Source organism: Brachycentrus maculatus, unplaced genomic scaffold (genome assembly GCF_059751285.1).
Source record: "Brachycentrus maculatus isolate JH-2025_06_01 unplaced genomic scaffold, ASM5975128v1 h1tg000089l, whole genome shotgun sequence".
In the NCBI taxonomy this organism is placed as follows: Eukaryota; Metazoa; Arthropoda; class Insecta; order Trichoptera; family Brachycentridae; genus Brachycentrus; species Brachycentrus maculatus.
This window is the reverse complement of record NW_028280843.1, coordinates 2,997,660-3,013,773: the sequence shown is the minus strand read 5'-3', so window position 1 is coordinate 3,013,773 and position 16,114 is coordinate 2,997,660. Positions and strand designations below refer to the sequence as shown.

Sequence of the window (16,114 nt, the reverse complement as noted above, 5' to 3'; positions counted from 1 at the left end):
TACATATTTAGAACTTGTTTTTTTTGCAGAGACCCACCAAGACACCTTGTGTGTCTTGTCGGTGGAGTTCTTTTTCAATACATTTTTTATTGTTTTTAACGATTTTAACCTAATATAGACACAAAAAAAGAAAAAAAATTAAGAATATAAACATTTTACAATTTTCATCAAATTAACTCTTGATCATTTACCCATTCCTTTATTTTGCCTTTGTTCCATATTTTATTTTGACCTCTAACATCCGTCGGCAACAAATTAAAAATGTTCGGAACGATATATTGCAGTGTTCGACTCCCATATTTATTGTTAATTCTAGGGACTGTCAAACCTTCGTTTGACAGTCCCTAGAAACATAGATATAAATGAATGGGACCCACTGATGTACAATATTTAATAAATTCATGATGGTGGCCGAACCCTGCTTTCGTCCATTGTGTATATGGCAAGAAGTGACGTGTATAAATTTTAATTAATTTTTCGTTTGTGTTTTTTTTTAATAAACGCGAAATTCTTTCCATTGTTTCTATTTTTATCGCCGTCAAATTTTTAAAAAAATGTAACAAATTAGATATTTTCTCGCTTCGTTGGTATCGTGTTAGGGTGGGGTGACATGGGAAGACACTTTCCCCGTCGACCTAGTTACCCCTCTGTCTCCACCCTATTCTCCCGTTTCATTCATCCAATGCTATACGACGCACTTTACGAATTCAGCTGCGCAATTCGGGATATCTCTGCCGTTTTCCCTTTGACGGCCGAGTAGGTTAATTTACTATTGTTGAAATTCCAGCATTACATTGAAAAGAAATGATATTGAAAATGAAAATCGAAAAAATCGGAAGAAAAAACCTTTTCGTATTTCGTATAATTATTTTTTAACATCTCAACAAAGATAAAGAAGAATATGAAAGTCTGGGCATTTACGGGGCTTACGACCGTCTGGTATAGGCTTTGTTGCATGTTTAAGTGATCACTTTACACACGTGTCACATTCACAAATTCTACCCATGATTGACAACCACACTACTCAAATTCTTGGAAAATCTTTATATATAATCCGGTTTCGAAACATTGTTCTTGAATCACTAGAATTTCACTAGAGACATCTATTGGTAACATGAAAAGAAGCTTTTTCGTATTTGTTTTATCAAAAGTAAAATATCCATTTTTAATTTAAGTTTACATAATAAATGCCACTTTTTCTTAAAATCTATTGTGATACGTGTTTCGATTCATTCCGCATCATTTTCAAACGCCGTATGATGTAGAATGGATCGAAACACGAGTAAAATAGATTTTAAGAAATGGTGGTTTTGACTAAGTAAAACTTGAATTAAAAATGGATAGATTTTACAAGAAAGTGATTACCGAATCAATTAATAAAAAATAAAAAAAATAGTTGAGAAGGAAAAACATTTCAATCGTCCTTGTGTATAATTTTTTTATCATATCGCCCAGTGGTGCATGAATGATGACGTAATAATATTTTTTAAAACAGTAAATATGTCAAAATGTGTGGAAAGACTATTTACATCGGGAGAAACGTCGACAGAATTGATTTTGTGGTGAAATGCTGCGAGATGGTGCGAGTGTAATTTTTGAATTAGTTGAGTAAAATGGCAACATTTCTGTTGCTACAACGTCTGAATGGCATCTCCTGTAATATTTCTAAAAGTGTAATTACGCCATTGTTGCACCAAATGAGCAAAATGGGCTATGAAATTACATTTCAAAAATACTTTCATGGTTACATATGCGTGATAAATCTGCAAAATTTTATCTTTTTTATTTTATCTTAATTGCAGGTTGCATGTACAGTATGGCAGCCTTCGGTCCTGTGCTTGGTTTCTTATTAGGAGCATATCTTCTCTCATTTCACATGGACTCATTCTCCAGTACTGTTATACAAATTGGTAAGTTTTTTTTTGTTATTAAATATAGTAAATAATTAGCCCATTTGACAAATTTAAAAATTCTATATTAAAAAAAATTAACTATTCATATATATAATCAAAGGGACAATGCAATATTGATATATAAACATTTAAAATTACTGCCGGTACGTGGAATATTGTGGATGAGTATCATAGTTGAACAACAAACTAGACAAAAATATCGAAATCTTCTTGTACGTAACCATGATACACGATTTACACACAACAAAGGTTTGATAGTCCCAACAATTAACAATAAATATGGGAGTCGAACACTGCAATATATCGTTCCGATCATTTTTAATTTGTTGCCGACGAATGTTAGAGGTCAAAATAAAATATGGATCAAAGGCAAAATAAAGGAATGGATAAATGATCAAGAGGTAATTTAACGAAAATTGTAAAAAGTTTATATTCTAAATTTTTCTCTCTTTTGTGTGTGGTTAAACTGGTTTAATAAATAAAAATGTATTCAAAAAGAACTCCACCGACAAGACACACAAGGTGGCTTGGTGGGTCTCTGCAAAAAAATAATTTAAAATCGTGATTCAAATATAATAATAAAAAATAAAATAAAAACTTATGGTAAAATATATTTTTTTTTGCATTCTGGTTTTGTAATATTTGCACCATTTATGCCTGTATTTTTTTTTATTTAGACAGAAAAATAACATGCTTTACCTACCTTCATTATGTTATTTCCTTTGAAGTTTAGTTGTATTAATTTGTATCAAGTTAATAAACATACAATTTCGTACGGGACTTATTTGTGAAACGTATTTGTGCTAGACTGTTGTATTGGGTTCTTACTTAATTGCTTTTTTAATTAACAGAGAGGGAATTTTATGTTTACTCATTAATTAATGAAAATGGGTTTTCAAGAATATAAATAAACATTCTCTTTGTACTGGATAAAATGCTGTACATGGGATATATTAATTTCTTAATAAAATTGGTTGCATCAGCGTGATCAATACATCAAGATAGTTGGTTTAAAATAATATCACTCTTCAGATACTCATTGGTTTGTTTCTAAAACTTAAGCTTATATGTAACTTCTAACCCTATCCTTAATTATTTTGAAATTAATGTATACTTAATAAGGTATACTTAATAATAAAAAAAAGTATTTATTGATTTGGCGTTTAATTTGTAGAACTCCATTTTAATTTATGTATTAATTTAAAATCAAACACAGATTTTTTGAGTCTACTAAGTTGTATTTTATTAACAAAAACACATTCAAAATTATATTGTGACAATTGTTTCGCCTTGTTAGGGCATTATCAAACGAGCATTCGTTTGATAATGCCCTAACAAGGCGAAACAATTGTCACAGTATAATTTTTTATGTGTTTTTGTTAGTAAAATACAACTTAGTAGACTCAAAAAATCTGTGTTTGATTTTAAATTAATACATAAAATAAAAATAAAAGTACCCAATTACTTTGTTTTTATTTTTAAAAGCTATGCCTGACAACCTCTGCCTCCGTAGTGTAATGGTCAGCACGCTCGGCTTCCGTTCTGGGGGTCCCAGGTTCAATTCCCAGAGGGGGGTCTAATAAATATAAGTGATTTTTTCACTTTAATATTTATTCAGTATTACCCTGGACTGGTACCTGAAGTGGAGGGCTGATCATCTTTCCTTCGTGTGTTAACGATCAAGATAACACTGCGTTAATATGATGCAGTGCTCTATGCACCATTAGGGTGCGGATAAGGGTTCGATGTCTGGCCACGCGTTACTGTGGCTCAGTCTGGTTTAACGAAAAAAAAAAACTAAAATAGAAAGCATACATTTGTAATATTTTTTTTATGAAATGTTAAAAATCTGAGAAACAATAATGAAATCGAAAACGAAAAAATGCCAAGTGACAGTAGTTGTCAAGAAGAACACAGTATGCCATGAGCAATGTTCTGTATTGCGTGAGTTGCTGTTACGTTCAACAGGTGGCGCTGCCATTGCGGTCAAAAAATGTTTTCAACAAAACATATCACATAAACATGTCACAGGTGTATATAAAGGCAAGAGATACAAGAAATTAGTGAACTACCTTCTGATATTTTAAAGAAACGAACATTTACTCATTTATTTATTTAGATGCATAAATTCTGCACGGGTGTGATTATGGAAAAGAAATTATCTTTCATTCCTCATTTGGTTCTTTCTTAATAATTCTCTTTAAATGAAAATCACTTTTGAAGTTGATTGAAGCACATCATGACCTGACTCCATGAAACGTTTGGCATGAAAATAATGCCAAACGTTTTTCAAAAGCATTTTCACAATTTAAAATGCATTATAAAACTAAAATACTTATTTGAATACGAAATAGACTGGGATTTTTAGTTTTTTTTTTTAGTTATGATATTGGGTTCAAAATATGTTTTGAAGTGAAAAATACTTGATATTTTATTTTAAAAAATCTCAAGAATTATTGAACGAACAAGCGCTCACATGATACCCTGTCAATTATTTTAATTTTAAATTTTATTGTTCATCTTTCCTCAACATATTTCTCCAGACCGTGATTCCTTCTTGCGAGATCTGCTTATAGCACTTAATCTTCCTTCCATCACCAATGCCTATTTTCATTTCAGAGCCGGATGACCACCGCTGGGTGGGGATGTGGTGGGGCGGGTTCTTGCTCTGCGGGCTTCTGCTGATCCTGGTCGCCATCCCGTTCTTCTCCTTCCCCAAGGTGCTCACCAGGGAGAAGGAGAAGGTTCGTCTGGGAGAGAAGGCAGCCGCCGCGAGTGGGTCCGCCGTTCCGGCCAAGCCTGCCAAGGCACCTGATTCCGGATATGGCAAGGATATTAAAGGTGACATTTTCAAAGTCTTTTAACTGTTCCGGCCCAACACTTTACTATCTCGACTACAGTTTATAGCTACTTTGCCTGAATTAGATGTTACATTGGATCTTGTTTTTACTGAATTTTTTTCTGATTAATTATTTACTCACATTAGTCTGCCTCCGTGGTGTAATGGTGAGCGTGTTTAGTTACCGTGCTGGAGACCCTGGGTTCGATTCCCAGGGGGGGTTGAAAATAAATATTAGCGATTTTTAACCATAATATTTATTTCATATTACCCTGAACTGGTCCCTGAAGCGCAGGAGTGATCACCTTGCCGTCATGTAACTAACGATCAATATAACACCGCATCAATATGATGCAGTGCCCTATACACTATTGGGTGCGGATAAGGGTTAGAAGAAGAATTTTTTTCTGAATGCCCAGAAAATGAATTATATCCCAGCAAAAGTGGCATATTTTTAACTTAATATATACCTGCTACAGTGCAGAAAGTGTTGTTTTTGCATTTTGAAGAAAAGGTATTGTTTAATTAAAATAAACTAGTTATTTTTAAATGGATTAAAAACCTTCAGTTTTAACCTAAAAAGATCTGTTGCACAATAAAAATTTCAATAAGTGGTTTCTTATTTATTTTTAATAAATTGTATTATATTTTTAAACTTCAAGTTTTTTGATTTATGATGTTCTTGAAAGGAGTGAGTGTAATGTCCATAGAAAGGATAAAGGCTGACCATTGTTTTAAGATTTGGTATTAAATAATCTAGCTTTGTTCTTATAGAGTTTGTATATAGTTATGAGAATTAAGTCATCTGTAATTTGTATTTAATCTTGTATGATTCCAGATATTCCAGTCTCCATGTGGCGCCTAGTTTGCAACCCCGTGTATGTGGTCACATGTCTGGGAGCGTGCATGGAACTCGTTATCGTATCAGGATTTGTTGTGTTCCTGCCCAAGTATCTCGAGACTCAGTTTAGTCTCGGGAAAAGCCAGGCCAGTGTTTTCACAGGTAACGTAACTTGTTTATTTTCACATTCGGACCAAATTACTAAATAAATTTTAAAACACTAAGTACAATGAACATAAATTGATTCTTTTGTGTGTAAGCAGAAAGTGGAAATATTTGAACTAACTTATCGTTTCATATTATTTTCTGACATCTCAACAAAGATGAAGAAGAATATGAAAGTATGGGCATTTACGGGCCTTACGACCGTCATAGGCTGGTTTAAGTGATCCCTTTAGACACGTGTAACATTCACCAATGCTACCCATGATTGACAACCACGCTATTCAAATTCTTATATATATGATCCAGTTTCGAAACATTGTTCTTGAATCACTAGAATTTTACTAGACAATCTATTGGTGAGATAAAATTATTTCTTCCATATTCTCCTTCATATTTGTTGAGATGTCAGAAAATAATATGAAAAATATCTTTTATAATTGGAAATAATCCTGATTTGTGAACAAGTATTTGGACACACTCAAAATGTTGTAAATAACTTAACATTTCATTATAATTATTGGTCATCTCTCAATAATTATTTGTGTGTATGTTTTTCTAGGTTCAATAGCTATACCCGGAGCATGTATCGGAATATTTATGGGCGGCTGTCTTCTTAAAAGGCTTGAACTCCGACCAAAGGGAGCTGTGCAATTTGTTTTGGTTTCCAACACAATATGTCTGGCTTGCTATGCCCTGCTTTTCTTCCTCGGTTGTGATAATGTCAAAATGGCTGGCACCACCATGCCATATTATAATAGGTTGGTATATATCCCCCTTTAATTTTTTTCTTCGTTATTATCAATCAAATAAAATCATGAAGTATTATGTAACTAAAAAAAATGGGGAAGAAAGTGTTATTTCATTATAAAATCTGTTTTTTAATTTTATGTGCTGACTTGAAAGTCAGATAGTTTTGTCAGTTTCCTGAGTGATCAATTCACTTTTATGGTAAAATCATTTAGTGATGCTCTCCATTTTGTATAGAGTATACAATATTTATGCCAGTAAGTTAATGTTATAACTGTACAAAAAATGAACTATCACAATTTTCAGCACTTCTCGCTCGGAGCCATTCCAAGTGAACCTGACAGCAGCTTGTAACTTTGGATGTTCGTGTCGGACTAATGACGTAGAGCCCGTTTGTGGAAATAACGGGCTCACATACTTCTCTCCTTGTCACGCCGGTTGCACTGCTTTTTCATCCAGATCCAACTATACCAACTGCGCATGTGAGTTGCATTAAATCATCAGTTATAACAAAAGATTTTATTTCAAATTTACAAATTTTACATCTCTGCCGAATTGTGATCTATATGTATTACATTTACTGTGTATATTTAAAGCATTGTTAACTTAGTGGTATGGTAATATAACACTCTCCTTGCCATTCATCTTTCACTTTGTGTAATACAACTTTTTAAAGTGGTACATATTACTCAAAGTGAACGATAAATGATAATGAAAGTGTTACACTTCATTTATTTTACAACTATACCACATTTATTTCCAAATGCAAAGCTGGTGACAAAACAATCAATATTGCGGTAGATGTTCAGCAATCAAGAATGGCCAACACTTATTGAAACACTTCACCTGAGATGAATGTACTCTAAATTAATGTACTTCTGTCTGGTTCACATACTAAACATGGACTTACACACATACCTATTATAATAGGTTTGAGTGTAAGTACCTTTGTATCATAATAGGTATATGAATAATTATTAATACTCATATATGGCATAAATTTTGTATCACAGGTGTCCATGGGAACCTGTCAATGCTGGGTGGTGGTCCCGGAGGGGGTCCTCTGCACACAGGTGTGGGTGGGTCTAGCGCGGCTGCCTCCGTAGCACTCCGTGAGGATTTTGCCGAGGTGACTGTTGTGCCCGTGGCTACCGCAGGCCCCTGCAGCCCTCCCTGTACCACCATATTTCCCTTCCTGATTCTGCTCTTCTTCATGACCTTCATCGTGGCCGTCACGCAGATGCCTCTTCTCATGATCGTCCTAAGGTTTGTTTTATATATGCAAAGCGTGTACCTTTCTAATTTCAAATTAAATAACTTCTTCTCAAATCTACCCATAATCATCGAAGACAGAAAAAACAGCTCTCTTTTTAGGAAAGTAATATATGTTATGGTCAGTGGTGTATATATTTTTGTAGATTTATACTTAGATTTTCCAAGTTATTAAGAATTTTTAGTATTACATGCAGGTATTTAGATAAAATTTACCTATTAGTTTAGAATGAATGCCACCATTTAAAAATGTTTTTTTCATCCCTGTCTACACCCATTGATACATAGGGCACCGCATCATATTGACACGGTGTTAACTAGATTGCTTATTATATGAAGGCAAGGTGTTCTGTCCTGCACTTCAGATTCTTGGATATAAGAGTGGGATATATCGCTCACTCCTTTCAAGAACGTCATAAATCAAAAAACTTGATTTTTCAGGAGAACGTTTTTAAAGTTTAAAAATATAATACAATGCATTAAAAATAAATATCAAGCTGCTTATTGAACTTTTTACTGTGAAACAGATCTTATTAGGTAAAACCTAAGGTTTTTTCTCCATTTGTAAAATATTTAGTATCTTCAAAAAAAATATTAAACAACACCTTTTCTTCAAAATGCAAAAACAACACTTTCTGCCTTGTAGCAGGTAAATATTAAGTTAAAAATATGTCTCTTTTGCTGGGATATAGTACATTTTATGGGCATTCCGAAAACATGCATAACTAAAAATTTACGAATTTTGATTTATGACGTTCTTGAAAGGAGTGAGCGATATGTGACGGGATAGAAATATGTAATTAAATGAGTTCAGGGTTAAGTTAAGTTAGGGTCATTACTGCTATACAGGAGTGGAGGGAGAACAGTAAGTAGGAAAGAAAGGAAATATAAAGCAGCAATACTTATGGCAATTGGGGAGGTTACTCATACAACTTCATATAATTTGAACACTTTGTTTTGTAACGTTTTCAATTTGATTGATTCATTTGATGAAATTTTATAATATTTATTAACTTGCATTTCAAGCCAAAAATGTGTAGTATACTTTTTAGAATGAAATACAGTAGTAAATGAAATTTTTTTCTTTCTTGTTTTGTTGAATTTGTATTCCTCAAAAAAATCACATTTGCTAATGGAATTTTTGAGTTTTTATACATTTGTAATTATTAACTTTCTCAACAGGTCTGTCAGTGAAGAAGAGCGATCGTTTGCTCTGGGAATGCAATTTGTGATATTCCGACTATTCGGCTATATTCCCGCTCCCATACTGTTCGGAAATTTGATTGATTCTACATGTCTCTTGTGGAAAAGTACATGCGGCGAAAAGGGAGGTCGCTGCCTACTTTATGACATTGAACAATTCAGATATAGGTAAGCACTAATCATATGAAGAACAGTATTTATAAATGACCATATTTGGTGAAAAATCCTGCATAAAAAAAAAACAAATCCAGAGGTTTTCTAAGGCCTATGAATGCTTACAGAATATGTCAAGAGAATATTAATAAAAAACCTTTAAGAGTTGGTGTATTCATTCTACAGAAGTGTAACTCACTAGTGTATTGTTCCCGCAATAAAGATATCCCCTGCTTACACCACTAGTAACATTGATGATTCTGCATTTTATGTTTTATATTTCTTATTTATTTATTTAATGCATATATTTATTGTTTTAAATAGTTTTTTTAGGCTTTTAAATTCTTATTTGGAAACATTCAGATGATAATTAATCGGATCAGATTGATAGAATGTTAACTTGATTTTTAATGATAGGAACGCAAAGTAATCAGGTCTGTTCTTCGGATACCAGCCTAGGGTAATATTAAATAAATATTGGAGTGAAAAAATCTTTGTATTTATGTAAAAAAAAAATTTAACTCTGAGTACCCATGTCCTCCAACACAGTAACCAATTGTGTAAATTTGGAACTACACTATGGAAGAAGACTTACCATAGTTACTTTACTGAAAACTCCAATAGAGATCTGATTGCTTCATCAAGAAAACTTCTTTATCTCAAAGACAGCACAGTAACATTGGCAAAACTGATTTCATTTATATTCATGAACCGTATAAAAGTGAAGTAGCTGTAAAGCTAAAAAGATATTTAACAATGTGACTTAATAAGGAATTTTTGGCCGTCAACTATCATCTAAATGTATTTCTGGTGCTATTGATTGACATTTTATTTGATTTCACCTTGTTGTTTTATGATTAAAGAAAACACTTGTTTTTTACCACTTGAGTTTTATTATAGACTACATGTTTCAGAAGTTAAACTTCCATCATTCAGGTCTGTATAATAATGAATAGAAGTTAAACTTCCATCATTCAGGTCTGTATAATAATGAATAGAAGTTAAACTTCCATCATTCAGGTCTGTATAATAATGAATGATGGAAGTTTAACTTCTGAAACATGTAGTCTATAATAAAACTCAAGTGGTAAAAAACAAGTGTTTTCTTTAATCATTGTAACATGTCTTACCACAAAGTTAATGCCGAAACAATAAATAAAATATTGTTGTTTTATGTTTAAGTCCTCTTTCTATGTATTAATTATTTTGTTTTTAAATATTGTTTTACATATTGTGCGTGAGGGTAATTCGCTCTAGTTTATCAATGTTTGTTTTTCAAACATCGGATGACTTTGTTGATTTGTGTATTGCATTATCATATAATTTATGTGTGCATTAAAGTATAATGTTTGTTCATAAGTAAATAAATGGTTTCTTACTCTCTCGCTTTATTTCAGATATGTGGGGCTCTGCGGAGGAATCAAAATTTTAGCCTTAGGAATATTCCTTATTGACTGGTGGCTCGTCCGAAGGCGAAAGTCATTGGATTACTGTTCTCCCCTGGACCCTCAAAAAGACATCACTGGTTCTATTATCAGTCTCGATAAACGTAAGCTTTTCTAATATAAAAAATATATACATTTAAAAATTATATATGACAGAATGAAAGTAAAAAAACAACTGGGATCATTGACCTATTCACTGGTACCATTGTGTCCATTCTACAAGACCCCTACACATGTTAAAAATAAGCACAAATGGGTCCCAATATTCTTTACACTGCTTCAAAAAACTTACCGCATTCAAACTGTAAATATTTTTTTTGAGTTCTGTGGTTAAGGTCCTACGGCAACCATTGGCAAAAATTTACATTAAATTAAGGATGAAATCTGGGTTCATAACCACTGGCAAAAAAATTACATGAAATTAAGGATAAAATCTGGGTTCGTCATTATGATCCTTAAGTAATCAGGAGTCCATATAAAAGCACAGAAAATACAAAGAAGTATACCTGAACCAAGAACGTATTAAATGCCCTATGTAAATGTCATATGTATGTAGTCTTTCAGATAATTCTGTATAAACAAAAAATTTGACTACATTCAACTATGTATGGGTTTTTTGTTGTTTTTTGGGGTAATAAAAATTTACTTATTTTTTAAATTTATTTTCAGTATTTGAAGAGAAGCCGAGTGCTGAGAATATGAGCGGATTCACATCTGGTTTAACATCCGGGGGAAGTTCTCATATCGGTACCCCGCTAGAAGGTCCCAGCGCTATCACACAATCCGAGTCCTTCAAGGAACAAATCCCCAAGAGCCAGTGCAGACTTCAAAGAAATGACTCTCAATACTCGCAAGATTCCCAACAGTCCAAATCTGGAGTTGGCAAAAACTCCAGGGTGCTCGTTGCTTCCAAACATCTGAGGAATGATTCTAAAACCATTCAACTAGAAGCGAGACATCAACTATCCTTGGAAGAACAGGAAAAATCTGAGATGAAACACAGTCGAACCAATTCCAGGGACTTGAAGCACTCACGGTCTAATTCTAAGGACTACACCATGTTCTCGAGATCAGCTTCCAAAGATTTCAATACTCACTCGAGATCTGGATCCCGCGATTTCAAGATACATTCGAGGTCCAACTCACGTGATATTAGCTTGGACCAATTGAAGCATCTCGCTTTGAAGAGTGTGGAAAATTTAGATCTCGCTTCCGTCGTGCATTCTAAAGGCTTCGACGAAGAAGCCAAACAATTGTTGGACAATTCTAATATGGTTCTAAGGCACAGGAGGACAAACTCCAAAGATTTGAAAGTGGTAGAGGGAATTATTAAAGGGCACAAGAGAAGTACGTCTCACCATATCATGGTGGATGGCCCTGACGCAGATGTGAGGGAACTTCTGGAGACTAAGCATACCAAGTCCAATACGGAGCAATCCTTCCCCGTTGCCAGTGTGGTTTTCAACGATAATATGCTTTCCCCTAGTTCTAGTGAACAAACTTAATGACGGTGTCATCATAGTGAAATTTAACTTAATATTTCCTTATTTCTGTAATCATTCTACGTATTTACTTTATTTAACTGATTAATCGGTCATTTAACAATTGATATAATTAGAGCCACTATTAGGTTTTCAAGCATTCAACCTTAATAATCTAATCTTGACTTAAATCGTTTAGATGCGCGGAGCATTCATATTAGTTTATATTTAATATTGACTTCACCGACACAATTGCTTTTCTTTATTCTATAGTGTCTTTAAAAACTCTTCACATTCTTAGGGATTTCGAATAGTTATTTTTAGTTTAATAGATTACTATCTCGATGAAAATTGATGTCAATTGAGTAAATCTGTGCTGTGACATGTGTGAATTTGTGTAGCTTTGTAGGATTGAAATGGAAGTGATATCTGAAATAATTTTACGTATGTATGTGTAAACTCTTTTTAATTGAACAAGCAATATTGTTAAGCAATAAAAACAATATATTAAGTTTCATTATAAAATATCCTAAATTGTATTTTTGGATAATTTTCTTCCTTCATAAACAAAAATCAGATTAGGCCTCTACACAACTTATTACATACTAAATTCACTTTCCTGAATTTTAAAGTAGTATGAGATTCTGTAATAACTTAGTTAATTTTAACAGATGTAGGCAAACGCTGCTGCAGTTAACATTAACCGATTATCTTATCAATAATTTATTTTAAATTAATTTCCCACTTTGTGTATTATCAAAACAGGGTCGCCAAAAGGCAACAAGTCCATAAATTTATATTATTGAAAATAAGTTTTTCATTTTTTAATTTGAATTTTTCACATTCTCATGCCATCTATATTGTTAAGAACAGAATTTTGGTAATTTTTTATTGTTGATTTCTGTTTACTCAATATACATACTCTGCATATTAGTGATTCTAGATTGATTTGTGAATCATTTTATATAAAATAACATTCCTTTTCACATCTTGTTTTCTCAGAGTGTACTTAATTTTATATTTATTACTACCGCACAAGGTATTTTTTATTTTACGAACAAATAATTTATAAAACTTATGTAGTTATCAATAGGATATTCTAACGGCCATTGTAATATTTTTAGGACCTTGGCTTTTACAATTAAATTTAAAACTTCATTAGATTTTCCCATAGTATAATTTTACTTGTCATATCCCTTGGGTTGTAATAATTATGTTATACCTATGAATTAACGTGCAATTTCAGATAATTTTAATTTTGTAACTTATTTTAAGATATTTAATGTTTTGTTAGTTTAAATATGTGGTGATATTTGGATCTTTCCTTTTGAAAAGTAAAAATGTACACTTTATTTAGCTTAATCCAGCAGATGCAGGCGGGACCATATCATATTGAATACATGTGTATTTCTGTTATATAAACTTAGTTATATTGTGCTGTATTATTAATAGAATGTTTAGTCTTAAATCTATAAATCACGCGACATAACAATGTTTGTAGACGGTAGAAGCCTTAAATCTTGAGCAATATAAATATCAATTATCTTGATCGGAGTTTAACTAAAAATGTGTTTGTAATTATGTAGATCGTAGTCAATAATGCTAAAATTAATAAAATATCAAATTGCCTTATAAAAAAAAATCTCTCTAGGTTAGAATTAGATATAGTAAATCCAGAGTGTTAATACATACATAACCTATATTTCAAAATTCTACTGGCTATTTTATTCTTAATGTGTAGATGCCAGTCTATTGTGTGAATGTCAAATAATTATTTTCGTATGATTACAAAACGTCGCATATAGTAATAGACTTAAGTAAATGAATTGATCTTATTTTCTTCAATAAATATTTAATAGATCTAGAAAATCAAAATGTTTTACAGTTTATAGCACTCTCCGAATGTTCTACATGGATTTAAGGTAACATATACGTGGGTCTCGATTATTATTTCCTTTTACTCTGGTACATAACAAAATAAATGTAATCAGTGTTATGACAAAGATTTATCAAGGGAATATAATATTATGCAAAATATATGTATTCAAAAATGTTTTTTATGAAATTTTTGACCATCATTCTTATACTTATGCACAAATCTTTTATATAATATGTATTTTCAACGACGTATATCGCTATTGAATTTTTACAACCAAAACATACATATTGTATTATCACTGCCTTTTATATTTCACTTGATCATTATGAATGGAACTATTGCTTTGATATCCAAATCAGGTTTTTACCTTGCGACAAAACAATCACACTTTCTCAGGTATTTGCACGTTGGAATGTTTTAGCTGTACATTTCATTATCCATATATACCCTACCTATTGTCTACCTGTTAATGGATGTAATCTAGGGAAAAGTGTGCAATTATGATGTATAATTTTATAATATTAGGCTTATACAAATAAAAAAAGCCAACTTTAATTGTATTTTGCCTTTTATTTTTCCCATTTCCTTTGGTTTGATCCCATACCCCAATAGAATTATACCCAATTTTTCTAGCATAGTTAACAACAAGTTTTTCCAACATGTTAGTAATGTTTGAACAAAGAATAAAAAAATCCTCATAACGAGAATGCAATCATCACATTTTTTATATTTATATGTATTTGCAAAATATATCCACATATGAAAATTTATCTATAGTGGAGCCTCACATAACGGAAAAAAACGTAAATAAGTTGCTCCCTTAACTAGCGATATTTTGCATAACGAGTTACAGAGAAAGGGCAAGTCCCTTTTTCATAACATTGTGAGCCGGGACTTCCGCAGTTCGATTGTGTCATTGGCCAATATCATGGGACTTGGGGTGCATACTAACGGTATTGAAGATAATTGGTATTGAAGATTCATTAATTGATTCGGCAGGCACTTTTTGGTAAAACCTATCAATTTTTAATTTAAGTTTTACATAGTAAATACCACTATTTCATAAAATCTACTATGATACATGTTTCGATGCATTCAACATTTTTCAAACACTGTAATACGTATTACGGTGTTTGAAAATGATGCGAAATGCATCGAAACACGTCGGCTGTCCAAACTTAAAACACAGTAAGAGACATTTTTTTTTGTAGTACGTTTTTTTTTGCATTTTTGGGCTACGTAGAATCTACTTAGTCCAAAAATGCAAAAAAAATGTCCCTTACTGTGTTTTGAGTTTGGACAGGCGACGTGTCACAGTAAATTTTAAGAAATAGTTGTATTTACTAAGTAAAACTTAAATTAAAAAAAAGTATTGAAGAACTTGTAAAAGAGCACAGTCAAGAGCTTATGGAGTTGCATCGTGTTTCATAGCAAGAAATTATTGAAGAGAGCTTGTTAATAGAGAAAGATGTAGCAGAGCAACAATCTTCTAACACTATATAATAAAATGTTACATCGTACTTTAAGAAGCAACACACTAATTAGGAGGTAGCTATTCGAGCTACAAATTTATTCAATCATAATGCTGTAACACATTTTCGCAAAATTTTGAAGCGTTGGCAAAGCGTTTTCTTATTAAAAAGGATTGATTTTTTGTCTTATATCAATTTTTTTATTAAGGTTTTTTTTTCAAATTTAAATTGTAATCCAAGTTGTTATACTCCTCAACATTTTTTAAGTAATTTTATTTAAATAAACGTTAATAAATATACACTAAGACCTACGTTCCTAAGACCTATGTTGTAGATATGTTCCAAAAGATTCCCCGAAATGTAAACAAAATTTAAAGTTACAAAACAGGAAATTACCTTTTAAAAAATTTAAAAATGAATCTCTGAATAATAATTTAAAAAAATTAATGCGAATCGAAAAACAAAGACGCACAGCGAAAATGAGTCTTGATTCAGGAAACACGCAAAGCGAGGTCTAAGTGTACCTACATAAAAAAAATTGAATATTCTCTCGGCATGGAAGGCATTATCGTATTTTACATTGATTTATATGGGAACAAAATGTTTCGCCTAACAAGTAAGATCCTGGAACGAATTACGCTCGTTATAAGAGGTTCCATTGTATTTCCTTATCTAATTTATCCATAACTTTTTCAATTACTAAA

The 16,114-nt window shown here is 32.1% G+C and overlaps 1 protein-coding gene across 2 annotated transcripts in view; it reads left to right on the top strand.

Annotated features, from left to right (window-relative positions):
• Oatp30B (Organic anion transporting polypeptide 30B) overlaps positions 1 to 14,498 on the top strand; it is a 128,720-nt gene extending 114,222 nt beyond the window's left edge. For both annotated transcript variants that reach the window (XM_088257984.1, XM_088257985.1), the window contains 9 exons: positions 1,803 to 1,910; positions 4,533 to 4,754; positions 5,591 to 5,755; positions 6,318 to 6,516; positions 6,812 to 6,987; positions 7,519 to 7,771; positions 8,960 to 9,148; positions 10,531 to 10,682; positions 11,248 to 14,498. In XM_088257984.1, coding sequence (XP_088114110.1) covers positions 1,803 to 1,910; positions 4,533 to 4,754; positions 5,591 to 5,755; positions 6,318 to 6,516; positions 6,812 to 6,987; positions 7,519 to 7,771; positions 8,960 to 9,148; positions 10,531 to 10,682; positions 11,248 to 12,083 — 2,300 coding nt within the window. In that variant the 3' untranslated portion in view covers positions 12,084 to 14,498. The remainder of the gene's footprint in view (positions 1 to 1,802; positions 1,911 to 4,532; positions 4,755 to 5,590; positions 5,756 to 6,317; positions 6,517 to 6,811; positions 6,988 to 7,518; positions 7,772 to 8,959; positions 9,149 to 10,530; positions 10,683 to 11,247) is intronic.
• Positions 14,499 to 16,114: the final 1,616 nt, after the last annotated feature.